The sequence below is a fragment of the Panthera pardus genome, unplaced genomic scaffold (genome assembly GCF_024362965.1).
Source record: "Panthera pardus isolate Hobbes unplaced genomic scaffold, ASM2436296v1 HiC_scaffold_3, whole genome shotgun sequence".
In the NCBI taxonomy this organism is placed as follows: Eukaryota; Metazoa; Chordata; class Mammalia; order Carnivora; family Felidae; genus Panthera; species Panthera pardus.
Window position 1 is genome coordinate 43,959,679 of NW_026526876.1, and position 25,158 is coordinate 43,984,836.

At 40.4% G+C, this 25,158-nt stretch overlaps 1 protein-coding gene across 1 annotated transcript in view; it reads left to right on the top strand.

Annotated features, from left to right (window-relative positions):
• The window catches only part of ANKFN1 (ankyrin repeat and fibronectin type III domain containing 1), a 300,608-nt gene extending 278,490 nt beyond the window's left edge, over positions 1 to 22,118 (top strand). Inside the window, exons 18-20 of the mRNA XM_019415690.2 lie at positions 688 to 854; positions 6,988 to 7,201; positions 21,195 to 22,118. Coding sequence (XP_019271235.2) covers positions 688 to 854; positions 6,988 to 7,201; positions 21,195 to 21,991 — 1,178 coding nt within the window. The 3' untranslated portion in view covers positions 21,992 to 22,118. The remainder of the gene's footprint in view (positions 1 to 687; positions 855 to 6,987; positions 7,202 to 21,194) is intronic.
• The last annotated feature ends 3,040 nt before the right edge of the window (positions 22,119 to 25,158 follow it).

Below are 25,158 nucleotides of genomic sequence, written 5' to 3' on the forward strand. Positions count from 1 at the left end.
AGCAGGATCAAAACCCATCATACCAGGTCCTCTGGGAAGTTTTCCAGCCAGACAAAAGATACGCTGAGAGAAGTATGCCTTGCATCTTCTGGGACTTTTGGCCTTGAAAAGAAGCATATAAGATACTTACTGGAAATCAGACATGGAAACCAAAACTAGGTTGCAAATTGCTACTTGACTTTTTTTTTCCCTTTAAAGTGATAAGCAAATTTATTTTCTCAGAAATGAATATATATATATATATATATATATACACACACACACACACATATACATGTGTGTATATATATATATATACATACACATATATATGTGTGTGTGTGTATATATATATATTCACACACAGATACATAGAGAGGGATATATATATATATATATATAGATAGATATATAGATATACTTACACACAGCCTCAACTTTAGGAGCTGAACATAAACTGCAGCTTGAGCCAACCCCACTTCCCCATGCCTTACCAGGACTTGGTAAACCTTAAAAGGGAATACTGTCTGACTAAAGCCAGACAACTGGCCCCTAAAGAGCACATTTATAATTTATTTATGGCTTAATATTTTCCACTGATAGGATTAATAAATCATGTTTTCATTCAACTTGTTTTCTCTGAGGTATGAATTTCTCTATTTTGATACCAGATCTTAACATGTTTTATTTTGCTTGTCCATTTTCCAGTTCATTTTTGCAGCTACAGGGAGAAATTTATTAGTCTGTATTGCCGCCTTTCTGCTGTTGTGGAGCTGGATTCTCTGAATACCCAACAGTCCCTGAGGGAAGCCATCTCAGACAGCGAGGTTGCAGCTGCCAAACAAAGACACCAGCAAGTGTTAGATTTCATTCAGGTAATCGTTTATTTCTTCTGAGGTGGAAGGAAGAAAGAAGTGGCAGGGTGGAGGGAATGAGAACCAAGCATGAGAAAGAACAGCAATCTGGGTTTACTTAAAGACAACAGTATGCAAGAGCCTGTTGATTTGGTTAAAATGTGGAGTTTAGGAAGATGTGAGTTTTTAAACAAAGGCTTAAGAAAGAGCTACATATAAATCACAGTGTTACTAAGGACTGCATCAGTCACTATGTGGGTAGAGGTGGATTCCCATATTGGAGAGAAAAACCACTGCCAGAGGAAGTAATGATCAGATTAGAATGCTTACCTGGGAGCCCACTGATAATTCTAACAGAAAGAAAAATTGTATTAACTCAATATCCCAGAGAAAACAGAGAAGATGACCCACCAGTTTATGTTAACTCAAATCCAATTGGACCTGAGATTCCCCATGGTTTAGACTTCTTTCTGGCAGAGCTGACGCTTTAATGTGTGGCTACAGGGGCCAGAAAATGTGCTCCCTGTCTATGGTCTAAGTGACACCTCAGGTTCTTGTGACAGGGGCACTAATTAATTATCAAGACAATTTGAATCTCGCCTGAAATTGCCTCTAAGTCCTTTGGACAAATCTTATGATCTTTCTGTCTATATTACCCAAGTCACAAAATGAGTATAATAGTAATATCCCACGATAAATATCACTATGATACATATTCAGTTCAATTTGGTAAATATTTGTTGAACATGCAGATGGCAGGCACTGCAAGAGAGATACCGAGTTGAATAAGATATGGTCCCTGACTGTAAGGAGTTTAAAATCCAGTAGGATAGACGAGAAATGTGTATAAATACTATTTTTAAAATGAGTTAGGTGCCAAAAGAAAAGTACCAAAAAAAATCTTTTTTTGTCAACACAAAGAAGTAAAAATTTACTTATATTTTTGGGTATAAGAAAAGTTGCCATAGAAGATGTAACTGATACCCAAGCTGGGTCTGGAGGGACAGGTTGGACTACAGTAAGAGGCATTCAAAGCAAAAGTATAAACAGATAAGGCAGGAAGAATAGAAAAATGGTATTTTGGGAATGATGAGTAGTCGCTTGGTTGGGGCATAAATTGAGTGAAGGTAGTGAGAAAGTAGGCAAGAATGAAAGCAGCAATGAGATCAGATCACAGGGCTTTATTAAAGGCTATGGTAAGAAATTTGTACTTTATTCTGTAGGTAAGAGGGCCCTAGCCAAAGTCTTGGAGAAAGTAAGTTATAGGTCCTCATAGCTATTTAGGATAGATTCAAGGTGAGGAATAGTCCTTTGCAGTGGTATGGACATACTGGTTATTTCTTGTAAACACTCATTCTCATTGGCTATGCTCACTAGATAATTTGCATATCATTCCTGGATTTAAGGGGAAGACCAAAAGTAGGTAAATCAAATATGAAGCTATTACAATCATTTAGGAGAGAAATTCTGTGTCCTCTGTGTCCAACCTCCTAATCTGTAAAATAGGGAAGGTAATACTACCACTAGCACATAGTGTTACTGAGAGAATTCTAAAAGATAGCACATGGAAAGCACTGAGCACACTGCCTGCACATAGTAAGTACGCAGTAAACTATGTATTCATTTATTCATTAATAAGTAGGAAAAATGCTCTGATTTGGAATTTACTGAGAACTCAGGAAGACGATATTATAATACACTCGCAAAGTGGTGAGCAGACAAATCTTATTCTACTTCTCCCGCTCTGTAAATGAGATACCTTAGACGACCTCTCAGACTAAAGAAATAAACCTTTTAATAAATCACATGTTTCCTTAACCTGAGAACGTGGTGTTCAAAAATTCAAACATTTATAGCATTTATTTCATTTCCAGTAAACGTGGAACATCGATATGCGGAAGGGGCGGGAAAGGGAAGAATGAGGCATGAGAATAGGAAAGACCGGCTTATCTTTTGAACCCAATATAATGGACGTGGAGCAGAAGAAAACAATGACCAGAAATCAATAAGCATACATTTTTAGTCCTGAGTTCTACCTATAGGCCTTGGAGTAATGGACAATTTGTTTGCTCTCCTGGGCCCCAATTTTCTCGTATGTAAAATGAAAGATTTGGACTGAATGACTTTGAAGGGCCTGGTTGGCCCTAATATTTCATGACTTCTTTAACAACCATAAATATTTTTAGAGAAACACTTCTATAACCATGCCTTAGGTTCTGTTTCTGCTTTTATTCCACTTAAGCCTCCCTGAATCCAGTGTGTTCATCCAACAAGAAAGCTGACTTTTTTCAGTCTTTCTCAGTCTCAGACCCCTCAGGACTTCCTGGCTCCATTCTTACTCTTACTCCCACTCTTACTCCTTGCTCCATTCTTTTTCACCTAGCTTAGGGCTCCATTGCCTCTTTCTCTTTTCCCTTTCATCACACCATTAAGTGGGATGGATAAAGGCAGCCCCGGCCAGCAATTCTTCAAAATTGCAGCCCATTCTAGTCTCCCAAAGCAGGTAACTTGAGAGCCCCCTCTACATACTCTCCTTCCAGCCAGCCAGGTACACGTAGACTTGGATAAAAGCCAATTCCCAAAGGGTTCAAAAAATCACTTCTACGCCAGGGTAAACCCAGATCATCTCCTGTACCCAGGCCTTCAGTGGGCTGCTTTGCTCCATCCAACATAGATAACTTCACTGACTCGAGATAATGCAGTATCATCTCTCCCCTTATCTATGTTGCATTTCTCAATCCGCTCTCCCACTCAGAATGAAAACCAGCTGCAGCCACTCACCCGCTGGCATTCACAGCTCAGCCCACCACACACCATAACCTGCAGAGGCAACCGCCAGCCACGAGAGCATTTGTATGATTCCAGATCTAAGACAGTGTTGAAGTCACTACACAAACCAAACACTGTAAAGAGCAAGGGAGTCTATGTAAATACGGTGAGGAAAAGAAGCCAAAGAGTGCAGCCAGAAAAGGGGAGGGCCTGGACCAGGGGAGGTGTAGAAACTCATAGATAAGGCATACAGGTTTTATAGACAGCACACACAGCAGAAATGTCACAGTGTAGAGACTTGGAGCTTGGCATATTTTGAGCTGCTAAAGCCTAAAGGGCAATTAGGCTATAATTTATACGCTGTAATGCTTCAAATGCTCCTAAGCTGTAATAGAAACACAGCTCATTAAATATAGCCAATCTATCATCCCCTCAAGCACCTTGTAACTGTGCTGTGAGAAAACCAATCACCTTTACATTTTAATAAAAATATTATCTTGCCTGAGCACAGAGAAAGGGTGTAATTTATGGGATGAAAACCAAAAATTTTAAAGGGCAGGGTGAGAAATGGATGCAGAACTTTTAACCAACAGACCTAGGGAGTTCATGGTCTTTCTTTTTAAAAATGTGTCAGCAAGTCTTTAGAAGCTGAATTTGGACCTTAAAATCAGGGGGATTATGTTGTCAGTTATTTTTAGATCAACAGTATAAGGTAAAATGGGTGAAAATTGTACTGCTTTTAGAGCTACTTAACTAAGTCTGCTAAACTCAGGCCACGGGCCTCCCTGTACAAATGTTTTAAATTTTTATTCAGTTAATACTTCTCCACTTCATCACCGAGAAAAAATAACAAATAAACATTGTTTATACAGACAATTTTAAAATCTATGTGCTAAATCTCACTATCCATCCTCAGCAATAAGGCTGAAATAATCTTATCCAAAGAGAGTAAGTGGATTATTAATAATTGTATTAGTTTCTTAGGGCTGCTGAGACAAATTACCACAAGCCAGGTGACTTAAAACAACAGAAACTTATTCTTTCACAGTTCTGGAGACTGGAAGTCTGAAATCAAGGTGCTGGTCAGGCCATAGTCCCTCTGGAGGCTCTAGGGAAGAACGTGTTCTCTGCTTCTGCCAGCTTCTGGTGGCTGCTGGCATTCCTTGACTTGTGGCCACATCACTTCAATCTCTTGCTCTGTGGTCACACTGCCTCCTTCTCTTCTGTCTGCCAATCTCACTCTGCCTCACTCTTACAAGAATGTCTTTATGAGGACATTTGTCATTGAAATAGGGTCCAGCCCAATAATCCAAGATAAACTTCCTTCTCAAAATCCTTAACTGAATCACCCAGTTTGGCAGACAAGGTAATATTTACTCTTCTATCATGGAAGGCAATATTCACAAATTCCAGGGATTAGGACATGGGCATATCTTGGGGGAGGCCACATTCAGCTTCATACAATAATCATGATTGTCATTTTAACAACTTAAAACTTTACAACAATGTATACTTTATACAGTGCGCTATCTACATTATCTTACTTAATACTCATAATAACTCTGTTGGGGGGTAGAGATGTAAAGAATTAGGTAACCATTCATTCATTCATTCATTCACTCACTGAGCAATCACTATTGAGTAGCTACTCTTTGCACAGCCAAAAACAAAAGACAGAAATGCACAGTTCCTGTCCTTAGAAGGCACTCTAGAAGCTGTCCACATTCAGTAGTGCCTTTAAGATAACTTTGAGACAAGAGTGCTACATGAGGTAGGACCAGTAGAAGCCAGCTGAGAGCAACAATCCCAACAAGAAAATCTGTCCAAGTCTCCTCTAGGATTCCCACTTTGGTTTTACCTGCTGAACTTCAGTTCGCCCCCTTTACAATGCTCAATGCGTCCTCATGACCTGCCCACTGTTGACTCTCCTGCCCAACTCACTGCCTAACAAAGGCTCAACCAGATGCTTTCATTACCAGCCCTGAATACTCTGCCAAATCCAGAATAGAAAGCAATGGACAATGGCTCTTGACCACACTAGTTCACTCTAGCTTGCCTGTCACTCTGAACATGGCAGTCTATCACAGTTTCAGACTCTACTCTGTGTTGTGGATATTCTTAAAGACTATTCTTTAAGTACAAATTAATCTTTAAAACTTCTATAATCAGCCCTTAACCTTGCAGTATTCATACAATTAACATCTTCTACCTGGAAGTTGAGTGCCACCAATTTTCCAAATGCCCTTCAAAAATAAATCACAAAGTGTCAGAGCTAAAAGGGACCTTAGGCATCATCTAGTCCAACCTCCTCTTTTTACAGTTCAGTAAATGGTCCAGAAGTTAATGGCTTGCCAAAGGCACCCAAGTGAAATTAGACACAAAGCCTATCACAAGCTCCAGGGTCCCATGAAAAAAATGTATAACTAACATCCCCTCCTTGGAAAGTCAGAATAACCAGCAAGTTTATGGCCAGTGTCTATTAAGATCTGGGAGACTGTCATCCACAGAGGCAGACTTTTATTTACACTAATATGCTTCAGAAAAATGACAATTGTACTCTATAATGAAAATATTGTTGAAATTACTTTGGTAATTTTCAGATAACCCTGAAACCAAAATGGTAACAACATAGAATGGACTACTCTAAAAATGTAAGGATATTTTAACTACTTAGGAATAAGCTATTTAAACTGTTTTGTACTTCAGAAGCACTTATTTTATATGTACGGAAGTAATAAGTTTAATATATAAAGTTATTTCTTTTCTATTAAAATAGATCCAAGAATCTCTGCTTAGCAAAATATTCCAGTAATGCTGTGCTTTTCTATTTCGTATAGAAGAACTAAAATTGCATTTCTTTCTTCAAATATTCTGAAATTTAGACTTTATCATATCCCTTCCTCACAATACCCTAATGAGGAATATTTCATCTTAAGCTGAAAATTAATAACACTTCATATGTGTGAGAAATGTACTCTGCAGTACAAAGCACTTACAAATTCATCATTTCACCCAATCATCATAGCAGTCCTATGAGATATAAAAAAGATATGTAAAAGGTTTTGTCTACATTCACAAATAAGGCAAGAGGCTGAAAGAGGCCTAGTGACTTGCCAAAAGTTATTACAGAGCTAAAAGTGGGGGTCCCAGCTGGAATTCAGATCTTCCACGACGTGCACCAGATGATATAGCCTGTCAGGTAAAAATATGCAAGGCACAAGAGATGATAAAGAACAGGATTTTCTGGCTTAGCAAACCTACGTTGAAAATATTTTACTCAAAACCAGTACTGTGGAAAATGTATCATCTTGGATTCTCAGGGAAACTTACTCTTTTTTCAAACCTGTTTGACAAACTTAAAGTCTTTTATAATTTCATTCCAAAGCAAATAGATGAAGTTTGGCGTGAAATGAGATGGATCATGGATGCTCTACAGTATGCAAGATACAAACAGCCAGTTTGTGGCTTACCCATCACGAAGCTGATAGACCCCTCAGATGGGCAGAACCTCAAGAAGATCAACTCTACATCCTCACATATCGACTGTCTTGCATCCCCATCCCCATCCCCAGAGATGCACAGAAGAAAGGCTGTGAGTGGTAAGCAATGAGATCTAAAGACCCATATTTCAGTCACCAGACTCTTGGTCCTATCTCCACTAATGAGGCTCTTTTATGGTGAGGCATTGGTCTCAGTAAGCAGGAGGAAACACTATATAGTGGTAAGAGTCTAAAAGCAGAGAGGGATCAAAATCAGAACAGTGGAGGGATAGGAAACTAGGGCAATAACCTGAGATTAAGTCCATCCAGCAGTGGAGAAGCTTTAGTCCAGTTCTAGCCTGAGCCTGAGTTTCCCAGATATAAAAGGACACAGAGCAGGGATAGGGCTTCAGAAATGCAGAACGGGGACTGATATGGTGCCAAGTGTGGACCAAGTCAGCCAAGGGAATCTGACCAAAACCAAGTAAGGAAGGAGATAAGGCCCAGCCTCTAGTAAATAGACACTGGACAATAAAGAGGCAGGACGTAGGTCCCAGCCTGGAGAAAAGTTCAGGGCGAACTCACCCAGCATAGCACCAGTGTCCTGGGGTGGAAGATGGGAAAGAAAGAAATCTTGGATAAACAGAATCCTGACCCCTGGGGCGCCTGGGTGGCTCAGTCGGTTAAGCGTCCAACTTCAGCTCAGGTCATGATCTCATGGTTCCTGTGTTCAGGCCCTGCGTCGGGCTCTGTGTTGACAGCTCAGAGCCTGGAGCCTGCTTCAGATTCTGTGTCTCTCTGCCCATCCCCTGCTTGCGCTCTGTCTCTTTCTCTCTCAAAAATAAACAAAAAAAATTTTTTTAATAAAAATAAATAAAAAATAAAACATCCTGACCCTGAAGCCAAATAAGTAGGTTGGCCTCATCATGGATAAAACAAGCAGGAGACAACTTTCAGGCAGGCTGTATGAGACGCCTGGCACATCACCTCTACTCTTAGGAATGGAGTTTGGAGTTTACAAGGAAATGCTAAGAACAAAACATGGCTGGGTTAACAGAGAGTTCTACGAAATACCTCTGGCTTATAAATAGAAAGCATACTAATCAAAGGCAATATAATTCTTAGGATATGTTGAGACTAGTGCCACTTTCTAGTCAATTAAAATAATGGCAAAGTATCTTTCTTGATTCTATAGCTTATAAAAGCTCCCAATTCTGTAAGCTTTACAACAACAAGAATTAACATTTTTAACAAACAGTTCTGAAATATGGGCTTGTCCCATAGGGGGCAGCATGGTGTAGCTGAAACAGCTTGGGCTAAGAAATCAGAGACCTGGATTCAAATCCCAGACAATAAATTGTAGGTATCACATTTGATGTTATTACTCTTATTATAGAAAACTTTAGTAGGGATGTAAACCTTTTCTATAAGTAAGCTTATGTATGCTCCTATATTTTAAAAATGTCAGTGTCCTAAAAATCAAAACTTGGCAAATGAAGAACTTGAGAGACAGCTAATTTACATTCCCAAAGGATTCTATGATTTACCCAATAATTTTTTAAAGAACTCTGTTAGATTTCCTCAAGTGAGTTTTGTAGATTTCCACTTAGCTGGACATACAAATAAAATGCCATCACTGCCATAAGCTAGTTTAGTGGGGGAGACAGATACATTAACAAAATTTCATGGTAACTGCATATATGCTATGATGAGGAAATGTATAGGGTGCTGTGAAGTCTATCGGATGTGTTAACCATAAACCGTAAGATCAAAGAGACCTTCCTGGAGGGGAGATGGGGTGACAAAATACTGAAGGATAAGCAGGAGTTGAGCCAAAAAAGAGGAAAGAGGAGAGCACTTATGGGCAAAGGAAGCAGAGTATGCAGCTGTATTGTAGTTCAGGGAACTGTGCGCAGTCTGGCTGAACTCAGGATCCAAGAACATTGTTTAGCCTTTTTATTTTCTCATTAAAAAAATACTTATTGGTTATCCACCAATAACTTCAGGTACTTCTTGTACTTCCAGTACTTCTTGAGGTAACAGGGAGGGATATAGTGATAAAGTAAAGTTTCCACTTCCACAGAGCCTACATTCTAGAAAAAAATGGTAATGAAAACGTGAACAAACAAGATAATTTCAGAAAGTGAAAAACTTCCAATATATAATGCAAAACAGGAATCAAGATGAGCGGGGGAGATGAGCAGGGAGAATGGAGAGTGTTGAATTCACTAAGATGATCAACAGAGACCTATCTGTGAAGATTACATTTGAAGCAACCACAGAAAAAGGAGCCAGTAATGCAAAGATCTGGAGTTGGAATATTCCAGGCAATAAAACAGCAATAGGCCCTGAAGTGGGTCAGGGATGAAAGAAAGCCAAAGTCACTGGAGCAGAACAAATAAAGGGGCTACTGGTGAGAGAGAAGGTAGAGAAAAAGGCAGGGGCCAGACCAGGCAGGGGCAAGATAAGAAGTTTGGATTTTATTCCACTTGTGATGGAAAGCCACTGGAAACTTTTAAGCAAGGATTGATGTGGTCTGAATTACTATTTAAAATCAAATCTGGCTTTTGTACGAAGAGACCATAGTGGGACAATATTGGAATCAAGGAGATCAATTATAAAGCTAGCAACAGAGGGATACCAAGTTTTCTGGCTTGAATGTCTCTGGATATCATGATGCCATTTACGAAAAAAAAAAAGTTACGAGAAACAAGCTTGGGTAGTTGGGCATGTTGAATCTGAGTTAGTTTCAGGACATTCCACACAAAAAGAAACATGCAATAGAAAAGGATTATGGGATCTGGAGCTCAGGAAAGAGAAGTGGACTAATAACATGGATTTAAGAATTGTTGACATACGAATGATGTAGCTACAAAAATGCTTGGGATTCCCTAGACAGAGTAGTTAGAGTATGGAGAGGAGAGTGTGAAAGGATCCCCGTGGAAAGAACAGCAAGACTTTTTAAAGCAGGAAGAACCCATCAGAAGAAGATAAAACAACAACAACAACAAAAACCCAGAGAGTAGTGTCACAGAAATTAAAGCATGTCAAACAATAGTGAGAGCATAAAAAAAACTGAAAAGCTTCTATTGGGGTCGTTTATTTTATTTTCAACAAGGGAGTCATCCGTAATCTGGAGATAGCAGTTTGTGAAAGGAAGGAGATATAAACTGAACAGAAGTAGATCAGGAAGTAAATGGGAGGTAAAGGAATGGGACCAGTAAGGATACACTCTTCAAAATCTTGGCTGTTGAAGAGAAGAGTGAGGGAGGGCAGTAGCTAGAGAGGTCTGGGGTTGAAAGCACATTTTTAAAAGGCAGGATAGATATTCCCTCTGCTGTCCGACAATTTACATAAATCTGCAAACAGCTCTTCCATTCTACTTCCACCTTCATAGCCCTTACCTGCCCTCTGCTCACACAACTTTCCCAGAGTTTCATCTTCTCTTGGCCATGGGGTCCTAAGAAGGTCCCCCTTGGCTGTATGAGGGTGGCCTCTCCTGTGCCACAGAAGTGCCAAACTCTCATATTGGCCAGATGACAGGTTACACGCACTCTCTACTGGGAGGATCTGGCCAATTACATTTGGATTTTATTATTAATCTAAAATGTGAGTGATCATCATTCTGTTCCTTAAAATATAACTCTCTCTTGGGTCCATTTATTTCTCTGAAGCCAAGATTCCATGGGCTGTGAAACACAAAGACGTGGAGGGAAGCAAATGAAAAATGGAACCCAGTGACAAGCAAACAGTTGAGAGCTTGGAGAAGCATTTAGTGGTCAGATCCCCTCACAAAAGCAAAAGCATTTCAGAGCAATGAAATCTGCTCCTACATACTCTAGCCTCTGCACTAGTGTGGCTACTTTTATTTGGAAACCATTTACAAAGAGGAAAAAATCCAATTTAGAGAAACATCTCCAGTGGGTTGCTCAGAGAGCAAACTTTGCAATACAATTCCGTTCTGCGTGGGTAGGGTTCACCTAACTTCTGAGGAGCTGGCTGGAAATACAGAGCCTATCACAAACCTGCCAACCCAAGATTCTGTTTTAAGGCTGTGGAGCACCTTGGATTTGTTTGTGTATATCTGTGTGCGGGGGGGGGGGGGGGGGAGTGGAACTCTTTAACTTCCCATTTCTGTGTGGTTTTCAAACACAAAGTAGAACTCCTCCGAGTCAATTAAAATTAAGCATCTCCCAAGGACCCAAGGGGGAAAGTTGGCTCCTAAGAAAGGCAACTCATGGCAGGGGGTGGAATGATTTGGTCCATCACATGTGTATTTTCTCTCCCACTCCTTTTCTGTGGGTACAGTGGTCACAGGCAGCAGCAATTTTTTTTTCCGATACTGCTATTTCTCCTAGTGACACATGGGTGAGGCAACAGAGGGGAGGGGGGTGTTGTTTCCTTCAGATGCATTTGAAGATTATTCTGATCTTCCAATCTGGTAACCTTTTTCCAGATGATTTTAAGATCATTACAGTATAAACTAAACAGTTCAGAAAATCAGCAGGAATCTGAAGATGTTATTTCTCTTGGTAAATTAGAAGGTGAACAAATCCCCGAGGTTCTCCCCATTTATTTAAATTCTTCATTTATAAATTATTTAAATTCTACTCAAACACAGCGGAAACAGATTCAATGAAGCACACAAAAAAGTACAACTTTGGACACTGATACATTAAAAATGTGAAGATAGATTTTAGGGCAAATATTGCTTATTATTCCTTTCTTTCTGTCCTGCCATGCCCCCTGCCTTTAAGAGAAAGGCAATAGCTTTAAATCAATTATTCTTTCCTGAAATGTCATCTCTACATAACGCCCTCAAAATCCACATCAACTCTACTCTGCTGTTGTTGGCCTGAGCCACAGAGACCAGGAATTGCAACACCCATTACAATGGCAAAAAGGCCAAACTTCCTAAGCCAGCACTAATACTATGGGCAGAACTTTCATCAAACAGCTCCTGGGTCAGTCAGAGGGGAAACACAAGGTTCTACCAATGCTAGCCTGCCCAGTGGGCCCTGTAAGGGAAATTGAGGAGCACAACCAGGTTTATTAAAATAACAACTGGGCAAGGTGCCTACAATGCTTAATGGAGCATATGGCCTGGATCTGGGGATGGAAGCTGCACTTTGCATTCTTTTCCAGGAAGGGAGGGAGTGGCAGTGGCCTAAGTCCCTGGAAACTCTCCTCAGTGCCCTGGCTGGCATCCTGGAGATTTTCCCAGCTTGTTCTGGGAGGGGTATCCCACTCTAAGCAATAGGTTCCACTAAGTCTTATAATAAATAATACAACCACCATGGAAGTCAAATATTTAGATTCCTACTAGAACAGTGTTTCCCAACTGTGGGTCCATGAAACGACAAGATAATATTTACCACTCCATACCCAAGCCTTTTTTCCCTCCCCTTGGGTTATGACAGTTACAACTAGCTCTTCTTTTAATTTATCGCCTATGTCTCTTGCTCCTAGGAGCTATGGTAAAGAAGTTAGTTATATCATTTACAAATTCACTGCTAAATCTAGGTCAGGAAATACAGTACTGAACTAGATCACCACCAACACAAGACACCATACAAGAGATTATTGTTCTCCTTTATTATCAACAGCATTCTCACAGCAAAGTCTTGAAGTTTATCTGATTACTGGTCTATATTTTAATGAGTCACCTCTTGATAACGTTTTCTAGTTATTTTCTCAGTATTTAAGGGTAGGAAGGCACTTAAAGTATTTCTAACAATCTAACTTAATCATCCTGGCACCTGTGAAGATACGCAATATAATACCACCATGCTGTAGAGGAAGAAAGGTTCAGAGGGGCTAAGTGATTTGCTCAAGATCAGATACACAGTCAAGGAGCAAGATAGGACTTCAGCCCAGGTTTGTCGGATTTTAAGACAGTTGTTCTTTCTGCTACAACTAGGCTGACCCTTAAGTCAAGCATCACCAAATATGAAACAAAATAATTTAGGTGACTGTTTTCAGGAATTTCTATGGCAGATTACGTAAATTAGCTCTTTCCAGGCTGCTTTCAGTATTGTTTTTAAGAGGCAATCAAATCTCACAATTCTTTATGCTCCCAGATTTCAATATTTATTTTAGTTTCAATCAACTCAACATAACTTATTTTACTGAAAGCTTTGTATGCAACAGAAATAGCACAAGAAGCGAATAATACAATGATAATTAAGTTGCAGCCTCGTTAGGAGATCCTCATGGCCTGCTCAAATGTCAATGCTAAGATTAGATGATCTAGAAAATACAGAAGATTCTGCATGCCCCTTTGCTTGACTCCTTCTTTGGTCCATTCCTTCACTGCCTGACTTCTTCAACATTTACTGAGCAGAAATAAATTAAGATATAGTGTATGCCTTCTGGAGTTCATAGTTCAATAATGGAGATAAACATGTAAATGAATAGTTTATAATAAACCTTGATAAATGCAGTAACAGAGATATAAATAAAATGCCATAAGAGCCAAGAGAACGGAGCAACTAACTTTACCTGAAGAAATCAGCACAGGCTCTTCCTGGGAGTCTTAAAATATGATTCCCCATTGAAAATTAGAAGGTCAGACCTTTGAAGCACACCTTCATATACTCCTTAGTCCCCTGCAAACAATAAATGTTCACTATTTGTATGCTGAGAGGTCAAAGTATAAACTGCTCTTGCAGAGTGTTTTACCTGACTGTGGGCTGGAAAGGGAAAGAAAGTGCCACAAACTCCTCAGCAATTGCTTATAGTTACAGTCATATTTACTATCAGACTTCTGGTGGATTTAATGGTGGCCCTAAAATGATTATGTTCGTGTCCGAACCCCCATAACCTGTGAATGTGACCTTATTTGGAAAAAGGGTCTGGGTACAGATGTAACTAAGGATCTTGAGATCATCCTGGATTTTCAGGGTGGGCCCTAAATCCCATGACAAGTGTCCTTACAAGAGACAGAAGAGAGTCTATATGAAGACAGAAGTAGATATGGGAGTGATGCCCCACAAAGAACACCAACAGCTGGAAATGGCAAGAAAGCACTCTTCCCTAGAGCCTCCAGAGGGAGGGAGTACAGCACAAATGACACCTTGATTTCAGACTTCTGGCTTCCAGGGCTGTGAGAGAATAAATTTCTGTTGTTTTAAGCCACCCAGTGTGTGGTGATTTGCTGTAGCAGCCCCAGGAAACTAATATAAAACTTAACATGTTTCTCTAACAGCAGCAATATCAAGAAGCTCTTACTAAAAGTTGAATTAATGTAACTCAGTGTGCGTCCCACACAAAGTAGATTAGGTAACGAGGTCCCGGCCCTCAGGAAGGTTCCATGGAAAGCCATGAAAATGCTACAGTGGGGGCACCTGAGTGGCTCAGTTGGTTAAGTGTCAGCACAGAGCCCACTTTCGATCCTCTGTCCCCTTCTCTGTCTGCCCCTTGCCCAGGCGCTCCCTCTCTCTGTCTCAAAAATAAACGTTAAAAAAAAAATGCTAAAGTGCATAGGAGCATGGCAGGCCTTTGGAGACAAATCTGCAGGCGAGTTTCTATCCTGCTACTTACCAACTGTACATGAATTAGAAAATTTAATAAGCCTAAGCTTTAGTATGTATTCTTATCTGCAAAATTAGAATTGTTATAAGCATTAAATAGGATAAAGCACCTAGAATACTTAGCATAATGGCTGGCCCACAGTAAGCACTAAGAAAATGTCATTACTATTGTAGACACAAATGAATACATGTGGACAGCTGAGTAGACAATACTGACCAGATAGAGAAGGAAGTTCAACTAAAGTCAATTCTTTGGATCTTATTTCCAGCCCAGTTTCAAATCTTCAGTTAACCTCTCTTCTTCATCACAACGATGGCACCTGTTGCTGTCATCATCAAAAATAGCTGATAGTCCTGAGACCCTATTCCTGGCGGTACCCAATTTTTCTCACAAAGGATGAGAAAAAGTGCTCTCTAAAACTTGTTTTAAGATTATTAAAGCCGTTCAGCCCAAGCCGTTATCCAATTCACTCCTTTTAACTTGAAAATCTCTTTATATCTATCTTCTTCCCTACCTCATGTCCTTCCAACTTTTTCACCAAAAACCAATGCCAGCACTGGTGCTCACAAGTGACCACTCCTTGTTATGTCTGTTAACCTACCGTTCTTCTATCTTTAACAGTTCCCTCTCCAGTGGTTCCTCCTCTATCCACAAACATCTTCCCCCAACCTTGCAACCCATCAGGCTTCCATCCCATCTCCTCCAGGGATATCTTGGCCAACCTCTCAAGCTTAATCTGTCCCAAATTAAATTTACCATCTCTTCTACTGCCCAACCCAACCCAAATCTACTGCCTAACCCTGATGCAATTTAACTCCTCTGGTTTAATGCTGATACTATCATTCAGACACTAAGCCTTGAAACCTGCTAGTCACTGCAGGGCCTTTACACTTGCCTCTCCAAGTTGTCTGGAGCACTTTTTCCTCAACCTTTCACATAGCTGGTTCCTTCCAATCATTAACATCTTACCTAGACTCCCTTTTCTACAGGGATTCCTCCCTTAGCTACGTTAGCAAAAGAACCTTCCTCCCAAGTCACTCTCTAGCTGAAACCCAGTTTCATTTTCTTCACAGAACTTTGCACTATCTGAAATTAATCTTATGTGGGGTTTTTTTTTGTTGTTTTTTTTTTACTTATTTAATCCTTTCTCTATGCACTGTGTAAAAGCAGATACCATATCTGCCTAGCACAAAATACATGCCTGGCAAACATCTTTGAATAATTTTCCTGGATTTCTATTTTCCTCCACATAACCACCACTCTTACACAGCCCCTCAACCTGAAAAAGATAAATATTTAAAAGAAACATAGCTTGGACCACAGCCTTCTCATTGGCCTCCCTGCTGTCTGTTTCCTCTCCATCCAATTCCTCTTATATCCAACCTGCTACATAATTATCCTAAATCACACCTCTTGTCAATTACTTCTTCAAAATTCTTCAATAGCTACTCATTGAGTACAAAATTCTTCAATAGCTTACTCACTGAGTACAAAATTAGGTACCATCCTTATCTAAGATTTACTACTCACTTCTGGCTCCACCCTACCTTTTAAAAAATTAAATTCTCTCTTTTGGCCATTTATTTTGAAATAGAGAAACAGTAGGTTGCAAAGAAATGTACAGGAATTCCCATGTACCCTTCCCCCAACTTCTCCAACATCATCAACTTACACAGCTCTTGTACAATATCAAAACCAAGAAGCTGGTACAATCCATACAGCTTATCCAGATTTCACTAGTTATGTATACACATTTGTGCATGCATGTGTGTAACCATGTGCATGCAGATGCACACAAGCACTCAGGCTCCCTTGTATAGCTCTTGTATCACATGTGTACTTGGGTAATCACTACCATAACCAAAATATTCAACTGTACCATCACCACAAAACTCCTTCTGTTCCCCCTTACTCATCCCCCCATCCCTACCCCTGGCTACTACTATCTATTCTCCAGCTCTATAATCATTTCATGAATGTTACATAAATTGAATTCTTTATTTTTATTGATAAGTAGTATTCTGTAGAATGGATGTACCACAGTTTATTTAACAATTCATTCACTTAAGGACATTTGGGTAGCTTCCAGTTTAGGGATAATACAAATAAAATTGCTATGAACATTCACATACACAGTCCTGAATGAAAATAGTCTTAATTTTCCTAAGATAAATTCCCAAGAGTGCAACTGCTGGCATCTTACTTTTGTAGCCTCACTTTTCCCAAATTCCTCCTGTTCCCATATCACAGTCAAATAAGACTACTTGTACTGTTTCCTCTTCTTCTCTGGTTTCTAATCCTCTCATCATTTGCATATTTATTATTAATAGCTGCCTAAACCACTTTTTCAAAGAGGATGAAGAAATAAATTAATTTATGGGGTGCCTCAGTGGCTTATTTGTTGAGCATCTGACTTTTGGTATCAGCTCAGGTCATTATCTCACTGTCATGAGATCGAGCCCCATGTCAGGCTCCTTGCTGAGCATGGACCCTGCTTGAAATTCTCTCTCTCCCTCTCTCTGCTCCCTCCCTCCCTCCGTCCCCCTAAATAAATAAATGAACAAACAGTTATCTCATTTACATGAAGGAAAAAATAAATAAAAGATGATGGAGTATTTTATCAATCCTGTCCCACTGAAATGTGATCTCTTTCCTATAAACCTGCATCATATTTGCTAAACTTCTCTTATAAAATGTATGTTCTACCAGTCTCATAGATGCATATATGCCCTATACTTCCATTACAACAGTAAACTCCCTGGAGACAGATCATTTCTTATTAATTTCATATTCACTCTGGCACCAAGCACACTGTTTCTGTTATAGCAGGAGCTCAAGCAAAACAGAATCTTCATTGTTGAATGAATGGACGAATTACATATATTTGCCCTAAGAGGGCTCTGATTTAACCAGGAATCCAGGATGTTATATTTGCATTAAAAAAGACAACTAATAATACAAGTCTATACAGGCTAAGTGCCAAAGGACAATAAAAGCAAGAAATGTTAGAGAAGTGCAGAGAAGGCAGCAATCTTTTCTGGGGCAGTTGAGGAATGCTTCTTAAAGAAGGCTATTTTTGAGGGAAACCTTGAACAGATGAGTAGAACCCAGAAAAGTATAAAAGGGAGTCCTTTTTGGTAGACATTATTTAAGAACAGTATACGGATTGATCTCATTCTTTGTAGCTTCTGGATAATATTCCACTATACAGATGTGCCCCAAGTTTTAACCTATTCTCCTGATAGTAGATATTTAGTATGCATCAGTTAGAATTAAGTTTGGATCCATGTTACGGAAAATCCAAAAGGAGTGTCATAAACACAAGATACTTTATTTCTCTCGTGTGAAAGAAGCCCGCACGTAGACAATTCATTGTTGGTATGTGGACTCCATGGTCTTCAGACTCCATGCTCCATTTTTCACCTCCACCACACTAGCATATGGCTTTTTTTCCCAAGGTTGCCTTATGAGCCTAGCCAACATCTTGTTACAGGCAACTGAAAGGAAAGAGAAAAAAAAAAGGGGGCCTACCTCAGAGCTAAGCCAGCTCCCTTTATGCAGACTTCCAGAAGTTTCACACAACACTTTCAGTTCTACATCACTGGCCAGAACTTAGTTATATGGCCATACCTAGCTGAAAGGGAAGCTGAAAAATTCAGTCTTTCACATGAGTGCATTGCTGTCTCAAAGGAAATTTAAGATTTGTAACCAAAAAAGGATAATAGATATTGGGTAGCAGCCAGCAGTTAGAGAGAAAAACTGAAATCTTGCCCTGCCAATGAGTAAGCACACACATCATCTTCCATAGTCAGGAAAAAGAGAAAGAAAAGAAAATGAAGCACTTCACAACCTGACCTTGAAATAAACAAACAAGCCAAGAAAGAAGGAAAGAAAGAAAAGAAAAGGATTACATCTGGTTCTACTTCCTAAAATAGAAGAAGCTTTAATCCTGTTTGTGTAAATTACTAATTCCCTTACAAAACAAAATTTTTCCCTGGAGTCTGCAATATTCTTATGATAACCATGTCCGATTTCCCACCATGAACAAAGTAACTATAATCTTGTATTCCTGTGGGTTTTTACTTTAAATACCTGTTGTATTTTTTAATCAGCAAGCCAGTCCTGAAGTTGGACTCCCTCACAGAACTTTGCAAGTAAGCTATTTTTCTTAAGTCATTTTTCTTTTCCTAATACTTTGGTGCCTCTAAGTCTTCCCTCACAGCAGTCTCAGCCACAGGATTGTTTCTTGTTTTCACTATTACAAATCCCACTGCAGTAAACAGCTTGTAAATGCCTCCGTGTATACACAGTGACAATTTCTCAAACATAGATATCTAAAAAAGAACTTGCTGGGACAAATGATATGCACATTTTTAATATCGTCTACTTAAAAATGCTATTGGCAGAACGGTACTAGTTGATCCCCCATCACTATATGAGCATCCCTGACTTCCCACACATCAACAACACATGAGAGTATCCCTCTTTTCATTTTTAGCAAATCTGATAGGCAAAAACATGCCTTGTTGTTTCCACCTGCATTTCCCTAACTACCACCTAGTTAGTAATGATAGTCTATCTAGGTTGAACATCTTTATTATGTTTATTGACCATTTGTATTAATTATTCTTTGAAGGACTGGTTATCATCTGCCCATCTGGATGGTCTTCTTATGGATTTAGAGAAGTTCTTTATATATTCTGGTTATTAATCTTTTGTTATACATATTATCACAGTTTTCTTCCAATCTATCCCTTACTGTTTTACTTTGTTTATAGTATCATTTGTTTTACAAAGTATTAAACTCTGATGTAGTCAAATTTAGCAGCCAATCCTCTGACTTCTGGGATTTTGTCTTGCTTACAAAGACCCTGCCACTGCAAAATTACAAACATATTGTCTTCTATTACTTGAAGGGTTTGCCTGTAACATTTAAGCTGCATGAAATTTATTTTTATATATGCTATAAGGTAGGATTTTCTCTAATTATTTTACTAAAGGGATAACACTATATCCTGAAGATCTATCTATCTACTCCCTTACTTTGGAATATTATCTTTACCATATGTTAAATTATCACACAGAATTAAAACTATTTCTGGACTTTACTTTTCTGTTCTATAAATCCATCTGCCCATTTGTACACCAATACTACAAAGTTTTAGTTGTCAAAACTCCGTAGTATTTTTTGATATCTGGTAAATCAGAAATCAGGCTCCTCCCTATTGTATCTTTTAAAAAGGGTGGGGGGCACCTGAGTGGCTCAGTCAGTTAGGCCTCCAACTCTTGATTTCATCTCAGGTCATGATCTCACAATTCATGGGATCAAGATTCTCTCTCTCCCTCTCTCTGCCCCTATACCATTCCCGTGAGCACTCACAAGCTCGCTCACTCTCTCTCTCTCTGTCTCTCAAAATAAATAAACTTAAAAAAAAAAGCTGGCTGTTCTCATAAATTTTCTCTTCCAGGTGACTTTAAACATCAGTTTACTAAATTCCTTTCAAAAATCCTACAGAGATTTTTTTTTTATTGAGATTGCCTGATTTGTAGATTAGCAGTTTTTCTTTTTAAGAGAACTTGCATGTTTTTAAATTAGCATGTATGTACCAACTACCTATGTTGGGATGAGTTCTGTGGGAATTCAAAGCATTTTTAAGACATCCTTGCTCCACAGTAACATACCATCTGATGGGGGGGGGGGGGGATAGATATAAATAATGAGTGCATTAAATGATAAATATCTTTAGAATTAAAGTTGTGGCTCATTTATGGTCACTATAGTATGCACTTTGAGGCTTATTTCTGCCTGTCATTTTACTTCTGTTTTTGTTTTTTCTTTGGCCTTTTTTTTTTTCATTTTTAAACACCTGACAACTAGGTAAATATATATAAACATAATTGATTTATACCTTAGTCATCCTAGGTAAGAAGTTCTATTATCATTCCCATTTTACAGATAAAGAAACTGAACCTCAAAGAAGTTAAGTAACCTTCCCAAGATCACAGAACAAGTAGGTGGAGGACAGCTAAGATCTGAAACTGTTTCCCAGACTTCAATCCCCATAGTTCCACCTCTTCTTCCCTCCCCCTTTTAAGTTCCTGCTACTTTATTGAATGCAAAGCTCATCTCTGAAATAAGGATAGGAAATGAATAAATGAGTAGCATGCATTTTTTTAAACTGTTTCATCCTCTGTACAATAACTTTCATTGTATTTGCTGTACAAGCCCAGCAAATAATAAAAGCGTACAGGGAGAATAAGGGCACGTTCCCCTCTGCCGCTGTCCAGGTTGGACCTGTCCCGAGTTCCTCTCCCTTTCCCTTAAGCTAAGCAGGACTTATTACATAATTACATATAACAGGACTCATTACATAATTTATAGAGCCCTGTGCAAAACCAAAGCGTGGGGTCCCTTGTTCAAAAATGATTGCTACCTTCAAGAGGCAGACCGTTAACAAAGCACAGGACCCTTCTAGGCAAAGGGGTGGGGAGGGCTCAACCACATGGATACTATGCCCAAGAAGCAGGCCCCGGCTAAGAGTTTCTCTCTCTTTTCTAACCTGGGTCTCTGGCTCTGTAGACTCACAGCCCTGCTCTGATGAAGAAGGCTGCTCAGAAGTCTTCCTCCCCACTGACAGCGACTACGACTCCAGTGATGCCCTGAGCCCCCGAGACCTGGACCTGGTCTACCTGTCATCACAGGATATCGCCCAGCAGGCTCTCAGCGGCCTAAGTGGCAGCGCCCCCGACGTTCTGCAGGTGCACGACATGAAGAGTCCTCTGGGATCGGGCCAGGACCCCCAAGGCCGGCCCCCGGGGCCGGATCCCGACCACTCATGCGCCGAAGTCCTCCACAGCCTGACCCTCACCGGCTTCACTCCCAAGAACCACGCCAAGATGGCGCCGAGCGCCAGGCCGCCGCTGGGCTTCCTGGGAAAGCGGAAGCCGGCTAAGCACCAGCACTACGGCGGCTTCAGCCGCCACCACCGCTGGCTGCGCATGCACAGCGAGACGCAATCGCTCTCGCTCTCCGACGGCGTTTACACGCAGCACGTGTCTCGGGCCTGCGCCCTGACCCAGGAGCCCGCGGAGGCCGAGCGGCTGGGACCTGCCCCCGTTGGGTCCCGGGGCCTGGTTCTGGCCCACGCCGCAAGCCTCCCTGAGGAGGGGAAGAGCAGCCTCCAGGATGCGAGGCCTGCGGTACGTCGCATCTACGTGGAGCCCTACCCCGCGGCCCTGGTGGACGCAAAGCCCTGGGCTGCCTTGAGCCCACCCCCCGGGGGCCACTCGGCCCTACCCAGCCCCACCGGCCCGGAGATGAGCCCCGAAGGCCCCACCACCTCCCCCGTGTCAGAAATACTCAGCAGCATGCTTTAGGGAGTCCTGCAACTGGCTGTCCTGATCCACAGCAAATCCCTGCATTCTCCATCACTCTCCCTCCAGCCCGGCCCCCACTGTGTCCCCAACCCTTTTCAAATGGTTTGAAATGTTAAAATTCCAAAGGTTACAGGTTCAAGTCCCTTTTTTTTTTTTTTTTTTTTTTTTTTTGGATAGAGTTAGGTGGAAGTGAGAGTTGCCAGTGTTGTTCCCGGTTCAGGGCACACAAGAACTTTTGTGTCAACATGGAGTCCTGGACTATTTAGGGGCACCCATGGCTGAAGTAGGGCAGCCTAAAGAGCCACCCTCAGTTCTGCAGCCGGCTCTGTAATCTGACCTTTGGGTTTAGGGCTCTTTCTTGAATTTGTGACTGATGGGGAGGAGTTCTAGAGATGAAAATAAGATTAACATTGTTTTTCCTTCCGTTCTAAACCTTCAGAAGAGTTTAAGGGAAAGAAGCCCAGGTTGCGTCTTCAGGGCACAAAGTCAAGTGGACTTGACCTGGGTTCCCAGTCAGCTAAACCAAGTCATTCCAAAGTGCAGGGTTCTCAGTTGGTCACCAAATCAAATTTATCCATCAGCACTGATGGTAGGCCTAAAACAGATCTTTTCTTCATTTAGTGCTGTGTGGAAATCACCAGAAGCAAAAGTAGAGGATGCTTTGCTTCTAGCTTTGTCTTGCAAAGGTAAAACAGGGCAGGAAGCAGGACTTCCTGCACACTCAGTTCCCGTTCAAGCATGAAAATGGTCCTTGTATTATTCAGGGTGCAAGGAGATAGCTGAATTAAGTGAAAGCCTCAGTTAAAGACAAGACAGAGAGTGGGAGAGAAAGATGGGCAAAAATGCATTTTTTCTACAATCCTAAGATAAGTAAGTCCATGGGGCTTTGTCTCTGAAAATGATAGTGGATCTGCTTAGATTCTTAGGTGATGGAATTGTCATTGAATGAGAAAGTGCCCTTCAGATATGGCCAGGCAGCTGATGAAGTCCTTACAGACACACTGGCACATTTACTCACCCCTACATCACAGGTCATGGGACAGATTGCCCAGGGCTTGGGTTGCTGGCTTCCCCTTTTCAGTTCACCCCTTCCAAAGTCCACTTTGCTCTGAGATCAGCTGGCCCATTGGCCTCAGGGAAAATCCTCAGGGACAGAAGTCCCTGTCAATGGTTCCAAAACTGCTTAGAGACACCTGAAAAAAGTGTTTTGGTCTCAATGCCTCCCACCTGCCTTTCTCACAAATGAGAAACCCAAATCAAAGAGAAATCACACTGCATATTCCAAAAAGGCATGAGCCTTCTCTCATTTCCTGGAGCCAAAACTCATTCAGTTTACTGATATTCTAAATGGTCCTTTTCTGCTTCACAGGCATTTTGGTTAAATATTGCTCTTTATGGGCCCTACCCCTGTCCTCACAGTTCTACCATTCCTCCTCATGGGAGTTCATACAAAGTCCCCTGTTCACAATGTTATTCCGATCCCTTCCATTTTTAAAACATTTGATTTAAACATAAATAATTACCCTGGTGGAAAGGTACAGATTTGGCCCATGGCCTATGGTCATTAGAAAACTAAAGCCCAGAGCTCAATCTTTATTTTTTTAAGAGATTTTATACTCAGTGAACCACCACCCCCCATCCCCCCACCCCCCCACCGCAGAGAATCTTGAGCAGAATCACTGTGGCTTCTTTTCTATGCCTGCAAGGATTTTAAAATGCAGTTTTCTTCTGTTCTGAGTGAACTCTATGTATATGGAGTATTAGAGTTAGAAAGGACCATAAAATTAGTCTAAGTGCTTGCGTTTGTTTACAGATGAGTCAATTAAAGCCGAGAGAGGTTAAGTGACTTGCTCAAGGTCACAGAGCCACTTTAGTCTCAGAGTTAGGGTCAAAACCTGGAACCATTCCCTTTATAGTAGGTTGGCCCATTGGGAATTGGTACACACCTATCAAAAGTCAACTTTTGATCGACTGTAGACTACTTACAGAATTTGTAGATTATCTCTTTTAATTCCAAATTCGACCCCTTTTCTCAACCTTTACCTAACAGATTTCCATTATCACAGAGCTCCTTGTTGCCAGGAAATACAAATTTCACATAACAGGCATCTAAGCTAAGTTACTTAAAAGGCAAATTTAGAGAAATGTCACTTAAAATTACATACCACATGACTCCCCTTTAATAACAAGAATGACAGTCACCTGCACTCAATTTCTATTTATTTCTAATTATAGGACAAGATTATATATGTTGAATGCTGGAATTGCCAAAACTAAGAAACCAAGTGATTCTCTGATCATGACCTGTCTGGTGGCATGAAACAAAATTTGTGACTGTGAATTAGATGGGAGGCATTCAGCAGGCAGCAAAAGCAGAGACCAACCCACCCTTCTGGACCCTCAGATTCTGGCACATTGGACCAAATAATGACTCATGAAGTAAAATTGCATTAAATCCAAACCCACTAACTGATATTGGGAACATGGTTTATTTTTTTACCTTCTATGAGGAAAAGAGATGCATTCCCATGAAATTAATAATGCACATTCAATTTCAGTGGGCATAGTCCACTTGAAAATGCATCTTCCTAGCAATATTCCTATACAGAAGTGGATGTTATATCCTCAGTAATTAGCCATTTGTTCAAGCAGGTTTCCTTCACTTGTACCTCCACTTTGCAACATCTTGTGAGCCTGTTCTAGATTCCTGTGAGGGACAACTATGTTCTCTAATTCACAATACTTTATTCATTTGTCCAGGCCACTCATTACAGACACTTTACAACATCTGAGGAGTTTTTTGTTTGCTTATTTGTTTTATTTTATCTTGATGGCTTTGTTATGCTTTGGATATGATGAACTTTTTGTCTTTTTTTTTTTTTTTTTTTTAAGTCCAGACTGGGAGCCTCTGGAGGAAATATTCCTGTCCCAGGTCTTCTTTTCCATAATTTTTCTACCATGCTTAACTCTCACTTGTGTTATCCAGCTCTCATCATTTGTGAAAACGCTCAAAAGTTGTTGACCAGGGCCCTCTCACATGTCCCTGTCTCTATTCTAAGTCCCACAGAGAACAAAAGAACAAAGTATGAAACATACTCCCAGGCCACAAGGAGCTCACAATCTGATAGGAGTGTAGCCATCCTCACTGTACATCTTCCCTTTGATGT